The 20440-nt window shown below is 39.1% G+C and overlaps 1 protein-coding gene and 1 pseudogene across 1 annotated transcript in view; both read right to left on the bottom strand.

Annotated features, from left to right (window-relative positions):
* ZCCHC10 (zinc finger, CCHC domain containing 10) overlaps window positions 1–8622 on the bottom strand; it is a 15047-nt gene extending 6425 nt beyond the window's left edge. The window contains exon 1 of the mRNA XM_010844526.1: window positions 8552–8622. Within this exon, the coding sequence (XP_010842828.1) occupies window positions 8552–8592 (41 nt within the window). The 5' untranslated portion in view covers window positions 8593–8622. The remainder of the gene's footprint in view (window positions 1–8551) is intronic.
* Window positions 8623–19542: 10920 nt separating this feature from the next.
* On the bottom strand, window positions 19543–20440 carry LOC104991867 (annotated as a pseudogene).

The following is a 20440-nucleotide window of genomic DNA, read 5'->3' as shown; positions in this document are numbered from 1 at the left end:
GCTGACTCATTGGAAAAGACTCTGATGCTGGGAGGGATTGGGGGCAGGAGGAGAAGGGGACGACAGAGGATGAGATGGCTGGATGGCATCACTGACTCGATGGACGTGAGTCTGAGTGAACTCTGGGAGTTGGTGATGGACAGGGAGGCCTGGTGTGCTGCAATTCATGGGGTTGCAAAGAGTCGGACACGACTGAGCGACTGACCTGAACTGAAGAGCTTGGACCTTAGAGTTAGACTGAGTTCAAATCTTGTTTAGAACTCAGTTCTTGATTAGAACTGAGTTCAAATCTTGTTTCCTCAATTCCATTCCAGTAAGGGCAGACTAGGTAATTCAGATCAACTCTTCAGCTTAGAATTAGAAAAGATAGCCAAAACATTTTAAACAACCTGCTCAAGGATCAGAGAACTAACAAAGAGATTAAAGAATCACCAAGCCAAGACATGGAAGAGGAGGGAAAACCAGAGTGGTCAGCTCTACATTTAACTCAACTCTTGTCCTGGGGCCTTTTCCCATCTCAGGAGAGTAAACAAGCATCATTTATAACAAGCAAAGGAGACAAATTATGCACTCAGAGTTAGGACTCTGAAGAGCTTTACCCTAGGAATAAAGCAATGGTGTATGAAGTGCTGCCCAGCTTCTAGTTACCTAGGAGACTAAGAAATATCTCAGTCCCTGAGATTGAATTAAGATTGACAAGTGGAGAAAAACAGATAAAAGAATTGGAAAGGAAGAAATAAAACTGTCATCCCTTACTGATGATGTATCATGTGCATTGCAAATCCAAAATACTCTATAGATAAATTTTTATTTTACTCTTTGGCCACGCTGTGTGGCATGTGGGATCTTAGTTCCCCAACCTAGGATTGAAACCTCTGCCCCTTGCATTGGAAGTGTGGAGTCCTAACCACTGACTGCCATGAAGTCTACAAATATTTTTTTAATAATTAGAATTCATAAGTGAGTTTCAGTTCAGTTCAGTCACTCAGCCATGTCTGACTCTTTGCAACCCCATGGACTGCTGCACGCCAGGCTTCCCTGTCCATCACTAACTCCCGGAGCCTATTCAAACTCATGTCCATTGAGTTGGTGATGCCATCCAACCATCTCATCCTCTGTCCTCCCCTTCTCCTCCTGCCTTCAATCTTTCCCACTATCAGGGTCTTTTCCAATGAGTCAGCTTTTCCAATCAGGTGGCTAAAGTATTGGAGTTTCAGCTTCAACATCAGTCCTTCCAATGAGTATTCAGGGTTGATTTCCTTTAGGACTGACTGGTTGGATCTCCTTGCAGTCCAAGTGACTCTCAAGAGTCTTCTCCAACACCACAGTTCAAAAGCATCAATTCTTCGGCACTCAGCTTTCTTTATAGTCCAACACTCACATCCATACATGACTACTGGGAAAACCATAGCTTTGACTAGATGGACCTTTGTTGGTAAAGTAATGTCTCTGCTTTTTAATATGCTGTCTAGGTTGGTCACAGCTTTTCTTCCAAGAAGCAAGTGTCTTTTAATTTCATGGCTGCAGTCACCATCTGCAGTCATTTTGGAGCCCCCCAAAATAAAGTCTCTTACTGTTTCCATTGTTTCCCCATCTATTTGCCATGAAGTGATGGGACTGGATGCCATAATCTTAGTTTTCTGAATGTTGAGTTTTAAGCCAACTTTTTCATAAGTGAGTTTAGAAAGGTTTTATATTAGGATCAGTAAACTTCTCTTTGAAGAAATGACTGTTTAGGTCTTCCTCCCACTTTTTGATTGGGTTGTTTGTTTTTCTGGTATTGAGCTACATGAACTGTATATTTTGGAGATTAATCTTTTGTCAGTTGTTTCATTTGCAATCACCTGCCTTCTAAGGGTTGTCTTTTCATCTCGTTTATAGCTTTCTTTCCTGTGCAAAAGCTTTTAAGTTTAATTAGGTCCCACTTGTTTATTTCTGTTTTTATTTCCATTACTCTAGGAGGTGGGTCAAAGAGGATATTGCTGTGATTTACATCAGAGTGTTTTGCCTATGCTTTTCTCTAAGAGTGTTATAGTTTCTGGCCTTTAATCCATTTTGAGTTTATTTTTGTGTTTGGTGTTAGGAAATGTTCTAATTTCATTCTTTTACATGTAGCTGTCCAGTTTTCCCAGCACCACTTATTGAAGAGATTGTTTTTTCTCCATTGTATATTCTTGCCTCCATTGTCAAACAGAAGGTGTCCGTAGGTGCATGGGTTTATCTCTGGGCTTTCTATCTTGTTCCACTGAAATATAGTTCAGTTTTTGTGCCAGTACTGTCTTTATTACTGTAGCTTGGGATGTTCTTTTTATAACTATTTATTAAGGACTATTTATGTTGTCTGAACTTTTTTGTAGATCGTGTTATAGGTCATAATAAAATTTTTAAAAAATCTTGGCTCTTTCACTACATAGTTTTAGGCTCTTTAGAAAGCTGATTTTTGAACCTCAGTTTCTTATTCTAGAAAATGGGACAATATCTACTTCACTAGATTATTGTGAGAATTAGATAAGACCATAGCCATGTTTTATACTTACTGTATGTCAGGAATTTAGCTAAATACTACTTATGCATAAACACATCTAATCCCCATGACACCTCAATGAGTTTGAGAACAATATCCTCATTCTACAAACTGGGATGTTTGTATAGCAAGCAACAAGGAATCTGGCATACAGTAATACACAAATGGGAGCTGTGACTATCAGCCTACACATTAGGCTAATCAACTATGTGGACTGATGATACTTTGCAATTCCTCAAACATGGGTGCATGATGAGATGCTGGACTTTTAATTTCAACATAGAGCAGTCACCTTTTTATCCCTGGAGAACACATAATTGGTGTTCAGTAAATATTTGTAAAATGAATGACTGTTAAAGTAGGCAAGGGTTTAAGAGAACATATATTGTTTATAGTATGCTTTTCATTAATTAGTTGCCACATTGTGGGCCAGCTTCTGTAATTTTGGCAATAATTTATTCTGGACTTCCCTGGTGGTCCAGTGGTTAAGAATCTGCCTACCAATGCAGGGGACACACAGTTTGATCCCTGGTCAGGGAAGATCCACATGTGTTGGGACAACTAAGCCCTGGAGCTGCAACTACTGAGCCCACACACCACAACTACTGAAGCCCAAGTGCCGTAGAGCCCGTGCTCTGCAACAAGAGAAGCCACCACAATAAGAAGCCCACATACAACTAGAGAGCAGTCCCTGCTCGATGCAACCAGAGAAAGTCCACGTGCAGCAAAGGGGACCCAGTGAAGCCAAAAATAAATAGATAAATAAATACATTAAAAAAACTTATTTTTAGCACTTGTCCAAAAACAAGCCAATCCTAATGTGAAAAATTAATGTTTCAAGTAAGGAACTAAGACCCAGCAGTAGTATTAAAAGATAATAAAGAAGAGTCAGCTTTTTGCCTAGTAATAGTTCATAAATTTCCGTAAACAACTGTCAATACCATGACTATAACTTCAGAGTTTATCTCAATATGTAATAGTACAGCAAATTGTTAAGGCTTTCTATAATAAAAGACTTTATGGACTTAATATTAAGTTGCCCACTTTTCAGGTAAAAAGAATCACTAACATTTAATATATACAGGTGGTGCCAGTGGTAAAGTATCCACCTGCCAACGCAGGAGACATAACACACACAGGTTTGATCCTTGGGTTGGAAAGATCCCCTGGAGTACGGCATGGAAACCCACTCCAGTATTCTTGCCTGGAGAATCCCATAGACAGAGGAGCCTGACAGCCTTCGGTCCTTATGGTGGCAAAGAGTTGGATATGACTGAAGTGACTTAGCACACACATTGTAATGCAGGGCTTCCCAGGTGGCTCAGTGGTAAGGAATCCACCTGCCGAGCAAGAGACACGGGTTCAACTCCTGTGTCGGGAAGACCCCCTGGAGAAGGAAATGGTAACCCACTCCAGTATTTGTTGCCTGGGAAATCCCATGGACAGAGGAGCCCTGTAGGCTACAGTCTATGGGGGTCACAAAGGAGCTGGACATAACTTAGCGACTAAACAACAACTATTGTAATATGCATCTCAGAAATGATAAAATCAAAAACAGTAAAGGATAATTAGTAAAAAATGTAAAATCATGACTCTAATACAAATATATAATGAACACATGTCAAAGATTTTATTTAATCATTAATTAATAAGGGAACCAGTAAGATGTTGGAACTGGTTTAGAACAGTATTCAAACAACACACATATATGGGCAATCAGAAATGCAGGAAACAAATTTACTAATAGTTAAAAACTGGTCAACAGCTACAGGGCAAGAATCAGTTGTACTGCTTTGCATGGGTAAGAATCTTCTCTTTGATTTTTCTACAATTTACAGAGTTTTAAAATAGGTCAAAGACAATGAGGCACAGGTCCTGATAGGGTCACATGGCCAGGAGAGGGGATTAGACAACTCAGCAGTAATCTTATTTTTTTTTTAATCCATTTCAAAGTCTTTCACAAAATATTTCCTAATAATGAAATTATGGAGGAGGATGGAAGCCTTTCAGAATCAAGAAATAAAGTCTTCTTCTCCAACTTACAGTTTGTTTTCCCAATATTGTAAGTAATTTATAGCCTGGGATGTCAGCTATTAAAAATATTATTGGCCAGCACTGTGGAGTTTGTTTTTTGTTGTTATAAACAGAACTTTCACTAGTATCTGAAGCCCACCTATGATGTTCTAAACGTTAATTAGAGACTTCTCTGATGGTTCAGTGGTTAAAACTCCAGCTTCCGCGACAGAGGGCACAGACTCGATCTCTGGTCAAGGAGTTAATATCCCAATGCCATGAGGCACAGCTAAAAATAAGTAAATAGATAATCATTTACTAACTAATCATTCTTAAAAATACTTATATCTTCTATATAGAATGCTGATACAGACCTATAATTTCAAAATAAACAAGACCAGCAAGCATTGCTTTTCGAATGAATACCCTATTTAATAACATTCCTTTTCTATAGCCTAAGCTAAGGTTTAAGGAAGTGTTTCTAACAGTACAGCCTTTTTATGTGAAACAACCTCCTTTGATACCTGAAATATTAAGATATGTCTGCCAGATTGGCAAAACTTTAAGTCTATGGTTGGCAAAGGTGGAGAATTGGCACTCTGAATATAGTAAAATATACATTTTTTAATGCTGGTATGTAAGTTGCAGAAACTTTCTGAAGGGCTATGTGGTTAACATGCAACAAAAATCTTAAAAATGTACATATCAAATAAACAAAAAATATAATACCAATAATGGTTATGTATCTAGAGGATCCCTAAGAGTTCCATTTATTATTAAACTAATAAATGAGTTTAATAAATTCATAGGATATAAGGTCAGTATACAGAAGTCAATATACTAGCAATGAACAATTGGAAATTGAAGTAAAACAATACTACTACAATACTTAATTTTACCCTTGTTAAATTTCTTCTCATTAGACTCAACATAGAGTTCATCTGTCAAGACCTTTCTGGATTGGGATCTCGTTATCCATTGTTTTAGTCACTCTTCTTAGCTTTGTGTTTGATAAACATGCACATGTGTCCTCATCCAAGTCATTTATAAAAATTGTTGACAAGATCAAACCTGAGTACCACACTGAGGCCACCATGTATATTTACTTAAACCCATTAAACAATACTCTCAGTTCATGATGTTCAACTGATGTACCTAATAGTTCTGCTTTGTTCGCAAGGATACTGTGAGAGACTTTCTAAGATGCCTTATTGAAATCCAAATACCTAAAAAAGGCAATAAGGCTATCAATCTGTAATGATTTGATACCTGATGAACTTGGCTTTTATTTCCGAACGGATTTAATATATCCAGCCAGAATTTTGCCTGGAGTGGACATCAAGTTCACAAGTCTAATTTGTGGAATCTATGCTTCTCACTTTGAAAATCAAAACAACATTTGCCAACTTCTAGTCCTTTAGTGTCACTCCTGTTGGCCAGAGGTCCTCAGATTACCAGCAGCACTACAGCCATTTCACTTGGAAATTTTCTGTTATGTTGGGGACCAAATTACCTGGGTCAAGCGCCTTAAACACATTCAGAGTGGCTTAGGGCTCTAATACCCACTCCTCAAGTATCCTGGGCATCAGTTCTACTCTTGTCATTCTGCATACAATTATGTTTGAGTTAAATCTGATTCAGAGTTAAGTCCCTGAAAGATCTGCTGAATGGGAAGTTCAAATTTTCCCCCTTTCCTCCTTTGGTCCAAAAACTTTTAAAAAACGTCAATACTACTTTCTCACTTGTCATAACTTGTAGCTTAAAAATTGTTCTTATGGAAGTGCTATCTGCTCTTTACAAACAAATCTTTTTGATGAATATAAAATAAAAAGCAAAAGCTCATCTTTTACTTTCTTTCCCAAAATATTCCCCAAATTTTCCTGCACTCTTCTTGCCTCTAATGGCCCTAGGTCTCCAACTCCCTGGGAGTTGTCCTGACAGCCTTTAAACCATGACAGGTTTTGTTACACACCATGTTTTCTTCCTGGTAAGACCAGAAGCTCCTAAAGCTTTGTTTTTTACTTCTATGTAGCTCATGTACCCAATACAAGCATACTGAAGAAACGGAACATTTGTTTAACTCTGTGATACTCTAAAACTTATGCTAAAAGCATTAAAAGTTTTACTTTCAAAAGTGGACACTTTGATTTAGTCAATCTAGCCATCATCACCTCCTCTGACCTATCCACCCATTGTTTATAAAGACCCATTCAATTATGCTGGGAAGAGAAAGTGAAAGTGAAAGTTTCTCAGTGTGTCCCACTCCTTGGGACCCCATGGACTATACAGTCCATGGAATTCTCCAGGCCAGAATACTGGAGTGGGTAGCCTTTCCCTTCTCCAGGGGATCTTCCGAACCCAGGAATAGAACTGGGGTCTCCTGCGTTGCAGGCGGATTCTTTACCAGCTGAGCCACAAGGGAAGAGAATGAGATCCAAATTAATCAGAACTTCATATTCCCATAGACATGGTTTAGGGTAGGGCATGTAATCCAATCTAGACAATGAGATGCTATCAACTTGAAACTGAGAGGATATAAAGGACTCTAGATACTGCAGCCATTTTAGGACCAAAGGAGTGATCTATCCAAGTATGGAACCAACATCCAAAAGAGCAAACCTAAGAGACACTAGACCCTGGTAACACCATTTAAGTGGACATCTATTTAAGTAGAACTGTTACTCCATTCTAGATCTCAGAACCATCTTGGAAAAGCCTTCTTCCTCCACCAAGCATACTACTACTTCACTCTGATTCCCTAAGTCTTTATCTTTATGATCAAGGAACTCTTTTCATCCAGCATGAGAGGCAGAGTCTGATCAAAGAGAGAAGAAAAGGATCAGGACTTTTAGAATAAAAAACTATAAATACAAAAAGGAATATAAATATACACACTGGAGCAGACTGAATGATGTATTATAAACAGGCAAACAGTGATGGCATGAAAAGCTGAGAGTGAGTAAGTGGTGAATGTTGTCTGGGTGTGCAGATTGGTAGAAGAAAAAAAAAAAGGCTGTACAAGAAAGGGGCATATGACACGAACTCCTGCATTATCTGTTCACAGCAAACCTCTTGTGCCCTTCTCTAGCTCATTAGCCGCCACAGTGGACATCTTTCAGTTCTTAGAAACTAAGTTCTCTCCTGTCTCAAATTAATTATGCTGTTCTGAATGCTCTTTCCCCCAATCCTCTCAGGACTGACTCCTTTCTCACACTTTTCATCTCTGTTCAAACCCCACCTCTTTAGAGATGCCTTTCCAGTCCAACCAACCTAACCTGGACCGTTCTCTTTTCCCACCATCTCATTTCCTTCAAAGCTCTTACTATCCAACTGCATTTACTTAAAATGTTTAGTTTATCGACTCTTTCCACCAACAGAATGTAAGCTTCCTGAAAGCAGATATTCTGTCTTGAACACTTTCTTACACCCAAATAGAGCGATAGGTAATGCATACATTAGTATCTGTTAGAAAATGAATGGCAGAATGTAAGAAGATAACTTGGGAGAAAAGTCAGGCTGGTCCTAGGTAAGGCGATTACAATGGGGCAGGAAAAGCCAGCTGGCCTGGAGGTTGAACAGGAAGCTGAAGGTTTACGTGGGCGAGAGTAAGGGGTGTTGGATGCGGGCTACAAGCTTTGCCTGGTCACTTGTGGGGTGCGCCCACCGCTGCCCACCGGCTGGGTTGGGCAAACCGGCATAAATCACTTAGTAACCAATTCCTGGACGTCCCCTTCGCGGGAACCAAACGCGAGACTCTCTTCAGTCACCCCTAGGTCCCGCCCAGTGGCCTTACGCAGCCGTCTTCCACGAAATCGCTAGTGCACAGATATCAAACTTCTCGCCCCGGCCCGAGCCCCTTGTGGGCAGGCGACGTGTAAGAAAAACGGCCAGCCTCCGCCAGGCCAAGCTGAGGATCCGACACCGACCCCGCTTCCCGGCACCGCTCAATAGCCCGCTGACGCGCTTCTCTCCGCCCCCAGCCCGCCCCGCCGCCCAACTCCGGTCCTAACTTACGCTTGTCTCCGGGCTATGAGACGATGCATGGGAGTCGCCATCTTAGCGCGGCTGCCGACCGCCGCGCTGGGTTTTGGGAAACTCCTCGAAGTGGGCGGGGACTTCGAACCCTGAAGGGCGTAGGCGTGGGCGGAGCCAGTGGTCCTGGCTAGGCTCTGGAGCTGCTATTGGGGCAATAGTGGGTTAGGGCCTGGTGTGTTGTGTTTCCTGCATATTCTATAGTTTGAGGGAGAGGAACCCATAATCTGAACAATTGAAGGACGAGTCCACGTATATTGCTTGGAGAAGCAGGGAAGAACATTGTAGAATGAGGGATCTATCTATCCATCTTTATATACAAATCCATTTTATATACATGAACGAATAAAGTTAATTGCTTAGTCCCATCTGACTCTTTTGGGACCTTATGAATTGTAGCCCACCAAGCTCCTCTGTTCATGAAATTCTCCAGGCAAGAATACTGGACTGGGTAACCATTCCCTTCTCCAGGGGATCTTCCCAACCCAGGGATCAAACCCAGGTCTCCCTTATTACAGGCAAATTCTTTAGAGTCTGAGTCACCAGGGAAGCCCCACTGCAGTTTTCAGAAACTAGAAGTAGTCTGGATAGCAAAGTTTAAAAGAATAAGTTGAACAAGATTGACTATCAATTGAAAAAGACTGGGGCTTCCCTGGTGGCTCAGTGGTAAAGAATCCACATGCCAATGCAGGAGACACGGGTTTGATCCCTGATGGGAGAAGATTCCACAGACGGCAGAGCAACTAAACCCATGTGCTGCAACTATTGAGCCTGTGCTCTAGAGCCTGGGAGGTGCAACTATAGAGCCTGTTTGCCCCAACTACTGAAGCCCGAGTGCTGTAGAGCCTGTGCTCTGCAACAAGAGAAGCCCCTGCTCGCTGCAACTAGAGAAAGCTCATGCACAGCAATGAAGATCCAGCACAGACAAAACTAAATAATAAAATGATTAAAAAAAGAGTGACTTTAGCAAACTATAAAGTGTACATATGTTAATTACTTATGCACATAATCATATTTTTATTAATTTCATAGTGATGTTAGAAGGTTATACAGGTAAAACTGCTTTGTCAACTAGAAAAAACTTATACAAATATTAATTATTTAAGGATATTTTAGCATTTAGTATCAGATCATGGAAATTTATTCCCTTAAATCCATGGTGTATGAAACATACATACCTTTTCAATTAATTAATTAGAATGCCTTGGGTGATAGTTGCATCATGTAGGATCTTTCATGGCAGTATATGGACTCTCTAGTTGCAGAACTAGGGCTCAGTAGTTGCAAAGTTCTGACTTAGTTGCTTCCAGGCACGTAGGATCTTAGGTCCTCAGTTCAGTTCAGTTCAGTTCAGTCACTCAATCATGTCCGACTCTTTGCAACCCCATGGACTGCAGCACATCAGGCCTCCCTGTCCATCACCAACACCTGGAGTTTACTCAAGCTCATGTCCATTGAGTCAGTGATGCCATCCAATCATCTCATCCTCTGTTGTCCCCTTGTCCTCCTGGCTTCAATCTTTCCCAGCATCAGGGTCTTTTCAAATGAGTCAGTTCTTCGTATCAAGTGGCCAAAGTATTGTAGTTTCAGCTTCAGCATCAGTCCTTCCAATGAATATTCAGGTCTGATTTCCTTTAGGATGGACTGGTTGGATCGCCAACTAAGGATCCCAACTTAGTTCTCCAACTAAGGATCAAATCTGAGTCCCCTACATTGAAATCCGGATTGTTAACCACTGGACCAACATGGAAGTCCTCATATATAACTTTTCGAAATATATATATATATGTGTGTGTTTCTAAGTTTCTATTCTTTTTTTCAATTAATATTTCTCAAACACCTAAAATGTTTGAAGAACTGAAGGCAGAGCATTGAAAAAAATCTTTGTACACATGGAGCTTTCTATAGACAATAAACAAACACAATATCCAAAGAGCATAAATACTCTGAAGAAAAATAATTCAGGGTAAGGCAGTAATGAGTGATTTAGCATTGGGAATTACTAAAAATGACATCATGCAACCTTTGTGCACATCTGGTTCTTTAGAAAGTGGAATCTTACTCTCTGTTCTGTTCTTCAGCCTCGTTCTTTTTCTTTGTTCATTCCTCACTGTATTTATGGACATCTTTTCCCATATCAGCACCTGCAGATCCAGGTCATTCTTTTAATGTATTATGTTCTATGGATTACATGGATATTCCACAATTTATCCAGCCAGTACCCTATTGTTGAATAATTACATTATTTACTACAAAAATGGAATCAATAGATTTTTCTAGCATTAACCCATGTTTCTGTAAGATGACTAGATTTATACCTGTTGCTCCTTAAATAGGTAGTACCCAAACCTGCTTCCTCACCAGAGCTAATGGTCAAATTTTAAACTTCTGTCTACCTAATAAGGTAATATGATGTGAAGGTAAGTGTCTTTCATGTGATCATTGAAGACTGTACTTCTTTCATAAATTGTTCAACTTTTATTTTTCTATTGGATTTTTATCTTTTAAACACTTATATGTAGAAACTTTGACTATTTAATATAAAACTTTTGTTTTATAGTTTACTAATTTTTTCCTATTTTGTCTGTTGTCTTTTCTTTTTTTCTGGCCACATCATGCTATTTGCAGAATTTTAGTTTCTCGACCAGAGGTTGAACCCAGGCCACCACAGTGAAAACACCAAGTCCTAACCACTGGATCCCCAGTGAATTCCTGTTACATAGGCATTTTTAAAAGTCTTTTTCTTTATGGTTCCTATATTTGGCTCATGCTTAGAATCCCCAAATTATTTAAAATGTATTTTGTATTTTATTGTATTTCTTCCATTACAATTATGGTTATATTTTTAATACTAATTTTTAACTTTTGAAACACCATTTACTACATAATTTATCACTTCTTTATTGAGTTGACTTGCCACTCCCTTATAACTAAATAGGTACAAGTTTAATTTATTTGGATATTCTATTTTCTTCCAAAGATCTATTTGTCCCAGTATTTGTATTTCTTTAATTTCAATAATTTTATAGAGTATCTTGATATCTGGTAGGGCCAGTCTCTCCCAAATAACTCTTCTTTTCCTCAATTTTCTTTATTGTTCCTAGGCATTTATTTTTCTAGATGAACTTTATTCTCAAACTTTCAAGTTTCCCACAAAGAAATATTAAGATGTATTTGTCAGCTAAATATTTATTTATTTACTCATGGCTGTGCCATGCAGCTTGCAGGACCTTAGTTTCCTGACCAGGGGTCAAACCCAGACCCTTGAACTCCCTGAACTTCTCTGGTGGTCCAGTGGCTAAGACTCCCAGTGCAGGGAGCCCAAGTTTCATTTCTGGTCAGGGAACTAGATCCTACATGCCACAACTAAGAGTTTGCATCACACAACTAAAAAATATCTCACATGCTGAAACTAAGACCTGACATAGCCAAATAAATAAATAAATCTTAAGGAAAAAAAGAAAAACCAGGCTCTTGGCAGTGAAAGCATGGAGTCCCCAGAGTGCCAGGGAATTTCCATTTGTTGGTTAATTTTATTTATTTTTATTTATTTATTTATTTTTGTTGGTTAATTTTAAAAGAAATTGCACTCTAGTAAATGTGAAATGTCATGAGACAGGGTAAGATATAACAAACAGAAAGGAGGAAGCACATGACATTTTTTTGTGATTTGGTTTGCATACCTGGAAAACCTACAAGAGCTAATTAAAAGCATCTAGACACAGGGGACAGATACACATACATTCAATACAATAATATCTCGCTTTTTCAATGGTAAGACAGGACAGTGTAGCTTTTTCCCATTGAGGCCCATGGGCTTGTGAGCCTCTCAATTTTGTCCATAGGGCCCAGGCTAAAATTCAGACACTAAGTATTATAAACCTTGATGGGTAGGAGCTGAAAAAAAGAACTCTTGTGAAAGCTGCAAGTAATTTCTACTGGCAGGAATGAATAGGAGGAAAGGAGGGAAGAATGGGCAAGATGGAGGTAGGGCATTAAGAGACACAAACTATTATGTGTAAGATAAGTTACAAGAATATATTATACAACATGGGGAATATAGTAAATACTTGTAAATACAAAAGGAATATAACGTTTAAAATTTGTGAATCACTATACTGTACACCTGTAACATGTAATATTGTGTATCAACTATACTTCAATTTAAAAAATTTAAAAATTAATACCAAGACTTAAGCAGACTATTCTTTTACTCTAGGAAAGCTTCTGTCAAGTGTCTTCCAGTTATGTAACACATGGGAAAAGATGGATGTAAAAGTCATGTGCTGGAGAGAGATTTGCATCTCTCTGAACTGACTTGGTTTTGGTCAGGATGGTTGTTTCCTGCCCTGATGGTAAGCATCTGTGGTTAGAGAGCTGAGTGCAGAAAACGAACAGGCAAACTATACAGTCCACAGGGCCCTGTCCTTAGAAAAATGTCACACTTGGGTTAATGCTCTGCTATTGCAGTCTTGAAACTTTGAAAAAAATTATATATTTATTTTTTGGCCGCACTGGGTCTTCACTGCTGTAAGTGGGCTTTCTCCAGTTGTGGTACACGGGCTTAGTTGCACCATGGTATGTGGAATCTCCCGGACCGGGGATGGAACCTGTGTCCCTTGCATTGGCAGGCAGATTCTTAACTATTGGACCACCAGGGAAGTCCTTAAATTCTTAATAACTTTTGAACAGTGCACATTTTAATTTTGCCCTGGGTCCTATACAATATAGAGCTGATCTGGCACCAGAAGTTGATGAAAGTGTTTTCGTACAAGACTGTGAGACTAACCACAATGGAAACTAGCTCCACCAGGATGAGAAGAGGGGAGAGAATGGATACACTTTTAAGTTTTTTGCCCTTTCATTATACTTTACAACTAGTTATTTTAACTATTCAGGAAATTTTAGTGTTGTAAGATCGGACCCTGGTGCAAAATCAAATGTGGGTTCTTCCTAACATGCTTTTGCATACAACAAAAAGAGCTCTTCTCCTTCCAGTTGGACAAGAGAATTTGACTAACTTGGCTAAATAAGGGGGAGGTTCAGAAAAGGAGACGATTTGTTTTGTAAAGGGGAATGATCATGCAAGGGGATTGGTGGAAGGGCATCCATCAGATATGAAGCTCTGGTTCTCCAAATGAAAAAGCTCTTTTCTTCAAAAAAAAAAAAAAATAGAATTCCATTCACCTCTGGGTTTGGGGGTGAGAGTGGTACCTAAGGCCCCCCGGAAAGGGGTAAAAGCTACATTCCTTGATTATTTCCACTTTCCAAGAAGGCTTGAAAACTAAATCCTTGGGCCTTGATGCAGTGCCTTACGGTGATATAAAGCTGTGTGCTTGTGAGGCCAGGATTTGCTGATTTGTTGTTGTTCAGCTGCTAATCATATCTGATTCTTTGTGACCTCATGGACTGTAGCACGCCAGGCTCCTCTGTCCTCTACCATCTCCCAGAGTTTGCTCAAATTCAAGTCCCTTGAGTCAGTGATGCTACCTAACCATCTTATCCTCTGCCTCCTCTTTTTCCTTTTGCCTTCACTCCTTCCCATCATCAGGGTTTTTTCCAATGAGTCAGCTCTTCTCATCAGGTAGTCAAAGTATTAGAGCTTCAGCTTCAGCAACAGTCCTGATGAATACTCAGGGTTGATTTCCTTTAGGATCGACTGGCTTGATCCTGCAGTCCAAGACTCTAAAGAGTCTTTTCCAGCACCACAATTCAAAATGAAGAATTCTTTGGCACTCAGCCTTCTTTATGGCCCAACTCTCCACATCTGTACATGAGTACTGGAAAAACCATAGCTTTGACTATATGGACCTTTCTCAGCAAAGTAATATCTCTGCTTTTTAGCACACTGTCTAGGTTTGTTGTAGCTTTCCTTCCAAGGAGCAAGCATCTTTTAATTTCATGGCTACAGTCACAATCTGCAGTGATTTTGAAGCCCAGGAAAATAAAATCTGTCACTGCTTCCGCTTTTCCCTCTTCTACTTGCCATTAGGTGATGGGACCAGATACCATGGTTTTAGTTTTTCAAATGTTGAGTTTTTAGTGTGCTTTTCACTCTCCTCTTTCACCTTTATCAAGAGGCTCTTTAGTTCCTCTTCATTTTCTGCCATTAGGGTAGTATGGTCTGCATATCTGAGGTTATTGCTATTTCTCTTGGCCATTTTGACTTCAGCTTATGATTCATCCAGTCTGGCATTTCACATGATCTACCCTGCATAGCAGTTAAATAAGCAGGGTGACAATATACAGTCTAGATGTACTCCTTTCCCAGTTTTGAACCAGCTCATTGTTCCATGTCCATTTCTAACAGGTAAGATGCTCTGGTATTCTCACCTCTTTTAAGAATTTTCCACAGTTTGTTGTGATCCACATAGTACAAGGCTTTAGCGTAGTCATTGAAGCAGAAGTAGATGTTTTTCTGGAAGTCCTTTGCTTTATCCGTGATCCAACAAATGTTGACAATTTGATCTCTTGTTCCTCTGCCTCTTTGAAACTCAGCTTGTACATCTTGAAGTTCTCAGTTCACATCCTGCTGAAGCCTAGCTTGAAGGATTTTGAGCATGTCCTTGATAGAATGTCAACTGAGTGAATTGTATTGTAAACATTCCTTGATATTGCCCTTCTTTGGAATTGGAATGAAAACTGACTTTTTGCTGGTTTAGGAGAGACTAAAGTTGATATGCTAAGAGAAATAGAGAAGAGAGACAGAAAAAGACCTACCTAGACTTGTCTTTTCCTTTGATTCTTTTGGTTATCACAGCCTTCCTTTAGTAAACCTCTTTTGTGATTCAGATCGTTTAAGTGGAGATTCTGTGTCTTGCCTCCAAAGGATCCCCATTTTACAGATTAGGGGACTGAAACTCAGACATTTTTATTAAATGATTTATCTAAGGCTCAGTGCCCTGAGCTTTTTCCATTACACAACCTTTCTTCCCTTCTCACCAGTTTTGTTTATAGTCAGCCCTCTTTATCTGCAGTTCGGGCATCTATAGAGTCACCATAGAACACAAATATTTGGGGGAAAAAAAATCCCAGAAAGTTCCCAAAAGCAAAACTTGAATTCGCACTGGCAACTCTTCACATAGCATTTACATCGTGTTAGCTATTATAAGTAATCTAGAGATGATTTAAAGTATACAGAAGGCTGTGTATAGGTTTTATGCAAATGCTATATAAGTTTGTATAAGCTACCTAAGCATCTACAGATTTTTTTTGGGGGGGGTTGGGGGAAGCAGGGAAGTGTCCTCAGAGAACCAATTCCCTGAGGATACAGAGGGGTGACTGTATTTTGAGATAACATAGAAGGAATTCCCTTAATCTTTCAGGATTCCATTGCAAGAAACACAAAATAAAACTTTGGCTAAGTAAACCAAGAATTTATTAATAGCTTATGGCTAGCTCATAATTTAGAAGTAGGAAATGCACACCCAGCCTTGTGAAACCTTGAACCAGAAAGTCCAGATCTTAGTCATAGAAACACGTGTGCCACCTCTTTAGGCAGATGATCAGGTCCAACCCCCTGTGTGCTTAATATCAACAGTGAAGTTCCCTGGTAGGAGTCTGCTTGGCTTCTTACTGAGATGTGCCCATCCCTCTGGTCAGGGGAAGGATCCCACAGTTAGCAGTCTCCAGAATGAGGAAGATCAGAGGAGTACTTTAAGGAATGAATGCTGAGCAGAAAAAACAAAAGCTGTATATCCCGTAACAGGACCTCTTGATAAGATCTTTCCATGTAAAATTTTCACATGTAGATAGTGGTGGGAGAAGTAACAGTGTTTTACAAAGGCCTACAAGTGGCCAAACATTTAGAAATGTCATATAGCAAAAACAACAACAAAAAATCATCTCAGATCTCCCTTTTCTGGTAAGGATGATAAACTTCTGTGCTCTAAATCCACATATTTCAATTGTGAGGTCAGATTATGATAGTTAATTTATTAAAATTCATATGAAATTTGGAATGATGATCTAATATTTCTTCCAGACGTATTCCCATTCATCAAATGTCCCTGGCTGCCTATCCCCTCTACATGCAGCTTTTGTGCCATGTGCCTCCTGAGGGAAAAATGAGTTTATCCTAGTTTGAGCTCAAGTCTTGAAACCACACCTCTCCTGCCGTTATTAAAACACAAAAGATGTATTTTCACTGTGGAAAAACTTAAAAATAGAGATAAAGAGGAAACAATATATATTACTTTTCATTATGTACAGACAGAGATGTTTGAGGTTTTCTTTTGAGAAAGGCAGACATTTCTTATATGCACAACTGAATCTTAGGTAATTATAACACATTGTAAAATATTACAGACAATAGATTTCTGGAGAATTTTAAATTGACCCAAACAGCATTATTGGGCTTCCTGGGTGACTCAGCAGTAAAGAATTTGTGAGAGCATGGCAACCCACTCCAGTATTCTCACCTGAAAAGTCCCATGGGGACTCTTTGGGACCCCCATGGGGTCGCAAAGAGTTGAATATGACTGAAGTGACTGAGCATGGGATAACATGTGCTTAGTAGATCTTTGCTTCTTTTATTTATTTATTTTTAAGCAACTACATGTATTGAGTGTCAGACAATGTGCTAGGCCTCTGTATGTAGTGTTTTTAAAAGATGAGATATAATTTACCAACAAAAAATGCAAGGGTTTAAACCATATGAATTTGATGAATTTTAACACATGTATACACTCACGAAACCACAGAAGACGCAACCACCACCTCAATCAAGATACAGTATATTCTCTCCATGTTTGATTTATCCAATGGCAACCCACTCCAGTGTTCTTGCCTGGAGAATCCCAGGGACGTGGGCTTCACTTTCACTTTCACTTTTCACTTTCATGCACTGGAGAAGGAAATGGCAACCCACTCCAATGTTCTTGCCTGGAGAATCCCAGGGACGGGGGAGCCTGGTGGGCTGCGGTCTATGGGGTCGCACAGAATCGGACACGACTGAAGCGACTTAGTAGCAGCAGCAGCAGCAGTCATGTACAAGAGGTATAAATAGTAAGAGTTCCACCATCACCGTCTGTCCATCTGGAATAGAACAAAGGTGTCTGTTTTCCTATTTCACGGTATCCACATAACTCTTTTCCCCATTTCTTGGCTGTTAGTGGGAGGATGGGCTCCTAAGTGTAGAATTCTGATAATTCCTTTTAGCTATTTCCGTTTCCCTGTAAAATATATTTATTTTTTGAAAATTTGAGTTTCACATAGACCCATTTTCTCTATTCAGCCTAGATACAATTATTTCCTAAGTTTTTGACTTTTAAAGATAAGTTTTACTTCTGGTAAATGTAAAAAATATGGAAAAACAGAATTTACTTTTAGGTCCTTAAGTGTATATAAATTAAACATTTGTTAAAATTTAGTGTTGTCTATGAATGTGTATCTTCAGGTTTAAAAAGCATAAAGCAAAAAAAATAAAAATAAAAAAATAAAAAGCATAAAGCAGGTAATATTTTATCATACCAAACACTCCTTTCTATGATAGATAAAACAATTGAAAAAAGCTTTGCTTATGTTTTTCCAGGTTACCAGTGCTATTAGTGAAAAAACTCAAGCTGGCCAAACTACTTACAATAAATACCTCTAAATCATTTTTCATTAGAATGCTAATCGGAAAAATACTAAATCAAGATTCAGTTTATGTGGTGTGTAATGCAAAAAAGAAAACAATAATTACACTTTGTTTTATGAATAATAGCAGCAAGTAGCCTCTCTGCAAAAAAAGCAGATACATCCTAAGAGCAGTTACATTTTTTGTGAGAAGCATTTTATATAGCACCACTTCAAGACAGGCTCTGGAGTTGTCAACAGATCCTTTTCTTGTGCTTGCCATAAGTAACTTTGCTATAAAGATTTTCTTTTTGCATCATCTGGTTTTTATCAATCTTTTGAGAATTTGGAAAATTTGAATTGACTTCAGACATTGTTCCCAGGTGGCGCTAGTGGTATAGAGAACACACCTGTGATGCAGGAGATGCAAAAGGTGCAAGTTTGATCCCTGGGGCAGGAAGATACCCTGGAGAAGGAAATGGCAACCCATTCTAGTATTCTTGCCTGGAGAATCCCATGGACAGAGGAGCCTGGTAGGCTACAGGTTACAAACAGTCAGACACGACCTAAGCGACTCAGCATGCATGTACCAGATATTGTAAAGATTTGCTTTACATTTCCAAGTATGACCAGTATTTGTAAATCTTGTCCATTTCAGGTATTATGCCTTTGCAATCACTACATGTTGGAGCAGTATTTTTTTTTTGTGACACAACATTTATGTTCTGTCTCTGCATTTTAAAAATACTAACTACAGGGAGTTCCCTGGTGGTCCAGTGGGTTAGGATTTGGCACTTTTAACTGCTATCACCCAAGTTAATTTCCTGGTCTGGGAACCGAGATCCTGCAAGCCACAGGGCGTGGCCAAAAAATTATATATATATATATATATGTATATATGTATGTATGTATATACTATTCTGTTTCTCTTCCATTCTCTACAGTGAAATTTCATGAAGCCATTTAAAAATAGATGTCATGAAGGGTTTTATTTTTGGAGGTATATTATATTGACACATTATATTCTTTTAGGTGTACAACATAATGATTTGTTATTTTTACATATTGCAAAATGATCACCCTAGTAAGTCTGGTTAGCATCCATATGAAGGGGTTTTTATCATTGGTAAGTCATCAGAGTGAATCTTTTTTTTCTTTTTGGCTGTGCCGAGCAGCTTGTAGGATATCAGTTTCCTGACCAGGGATTAAACCTGGGCCACAGCAGTGCAAACCTGAAATCCTAACCACTAGGCCACCAGGGAACTCCCTTTAAAGTGAATTTTAATCCCAGGAATATTTACATGAAGATATTTACTGCATTTAGAAGGTCGGTTTTATTTATTTATTTTTTTGCTTGTTCAATAAGTTTATTATTGTCTTATCTGAAAAATCTTGATGGAAAATTGTGGTTTGGTTTAACTCTCAGCAGCTCATTCCTGAGCTCTAAGGAAGCTTGCCTTCTTCTGAGCTACCCGATCTTTCTTCTGGGCAAGTAACATTTTGGGATGGTTCCACCTCTTCTTTTTAACTTTTTTCTTAGGCTTCTTCTCATACACTGGATTCTCTCCTATTGCAGCATGAGCTTTCTTATACATCTCCTCCATCATGTCTGGAGTTACATTGTTCTGTATGTACTGAAAGAATTGTTTCTTGTAAGCATCTTCATCTTCTTCAATCAGGTAACGCATGTAATCTGCAACGTTTTGCCCCATGATGTGCTTTCGGTGTACCTCAGCACTGAACTCTTTGCTTTCTGAATCATAACCAGGGAACCGTTTGGTACTGTGAGGGATAGACAAGCCTCCATCGACACCTCCCTTAGGGCCCCAAAAACTTTATTCCCGGTAGTAGTTCTGGCAAGTCCTGCATCCAAGTAACAGGTGAAGGCACCAAGTTGACCATCAATGCTTTCCACACTGTATTCATCTCCAGTCACCTCGACTTGGCCTTCATAAATTTTGTCCATAACAAACCTATTAAGAAGCCTGTGGGCCAGCAGCAGGCCAGTACAATATGCTGCAGCATAATTTGTCAGGCCAACCTTCACACCATATTTTGGGAGTTCGTGAGCATAAGCTCAACAAACTATCATTTCTCCTTCTATACGGGCATAAGCAATCTGACAAATGATATCTCTGTTCATTACACGAACAATCATTCTGTATTTAGGTGTGTTGTACTTATTTTTATCTTGGATTACCAATCGTTTCCGAGCATAGTAGTCAGTTTTTCCCTCTTGCTTCTTCTGAATTTCATTTGGTATCTCTTGAAGTAGACCTTGTTCTTGACAACTTTAACAAACCGCATCCTGTG

Source organism: Bison bison, unplaced genomic scaffold (genome assembly GCF_000754665.1).
Source record: "Bison bison bison isolate TAMUID 2011002044 unplaced genomic scaffold, Bison_UMD1.0 scf7180017864203, whole genome shotgun sequence".
Taxonomy (NCBI): Eukaryota; Metazoa; Chordata; class Mammalia; order Artiodactyla; family Bovidae; genus Bison; species Bison bison.
The sequence above is the reverse complement of the archived record's forward strand: the minus strand, read 5'-3'. Positions and strand labels throughout refer to the sequence as shown.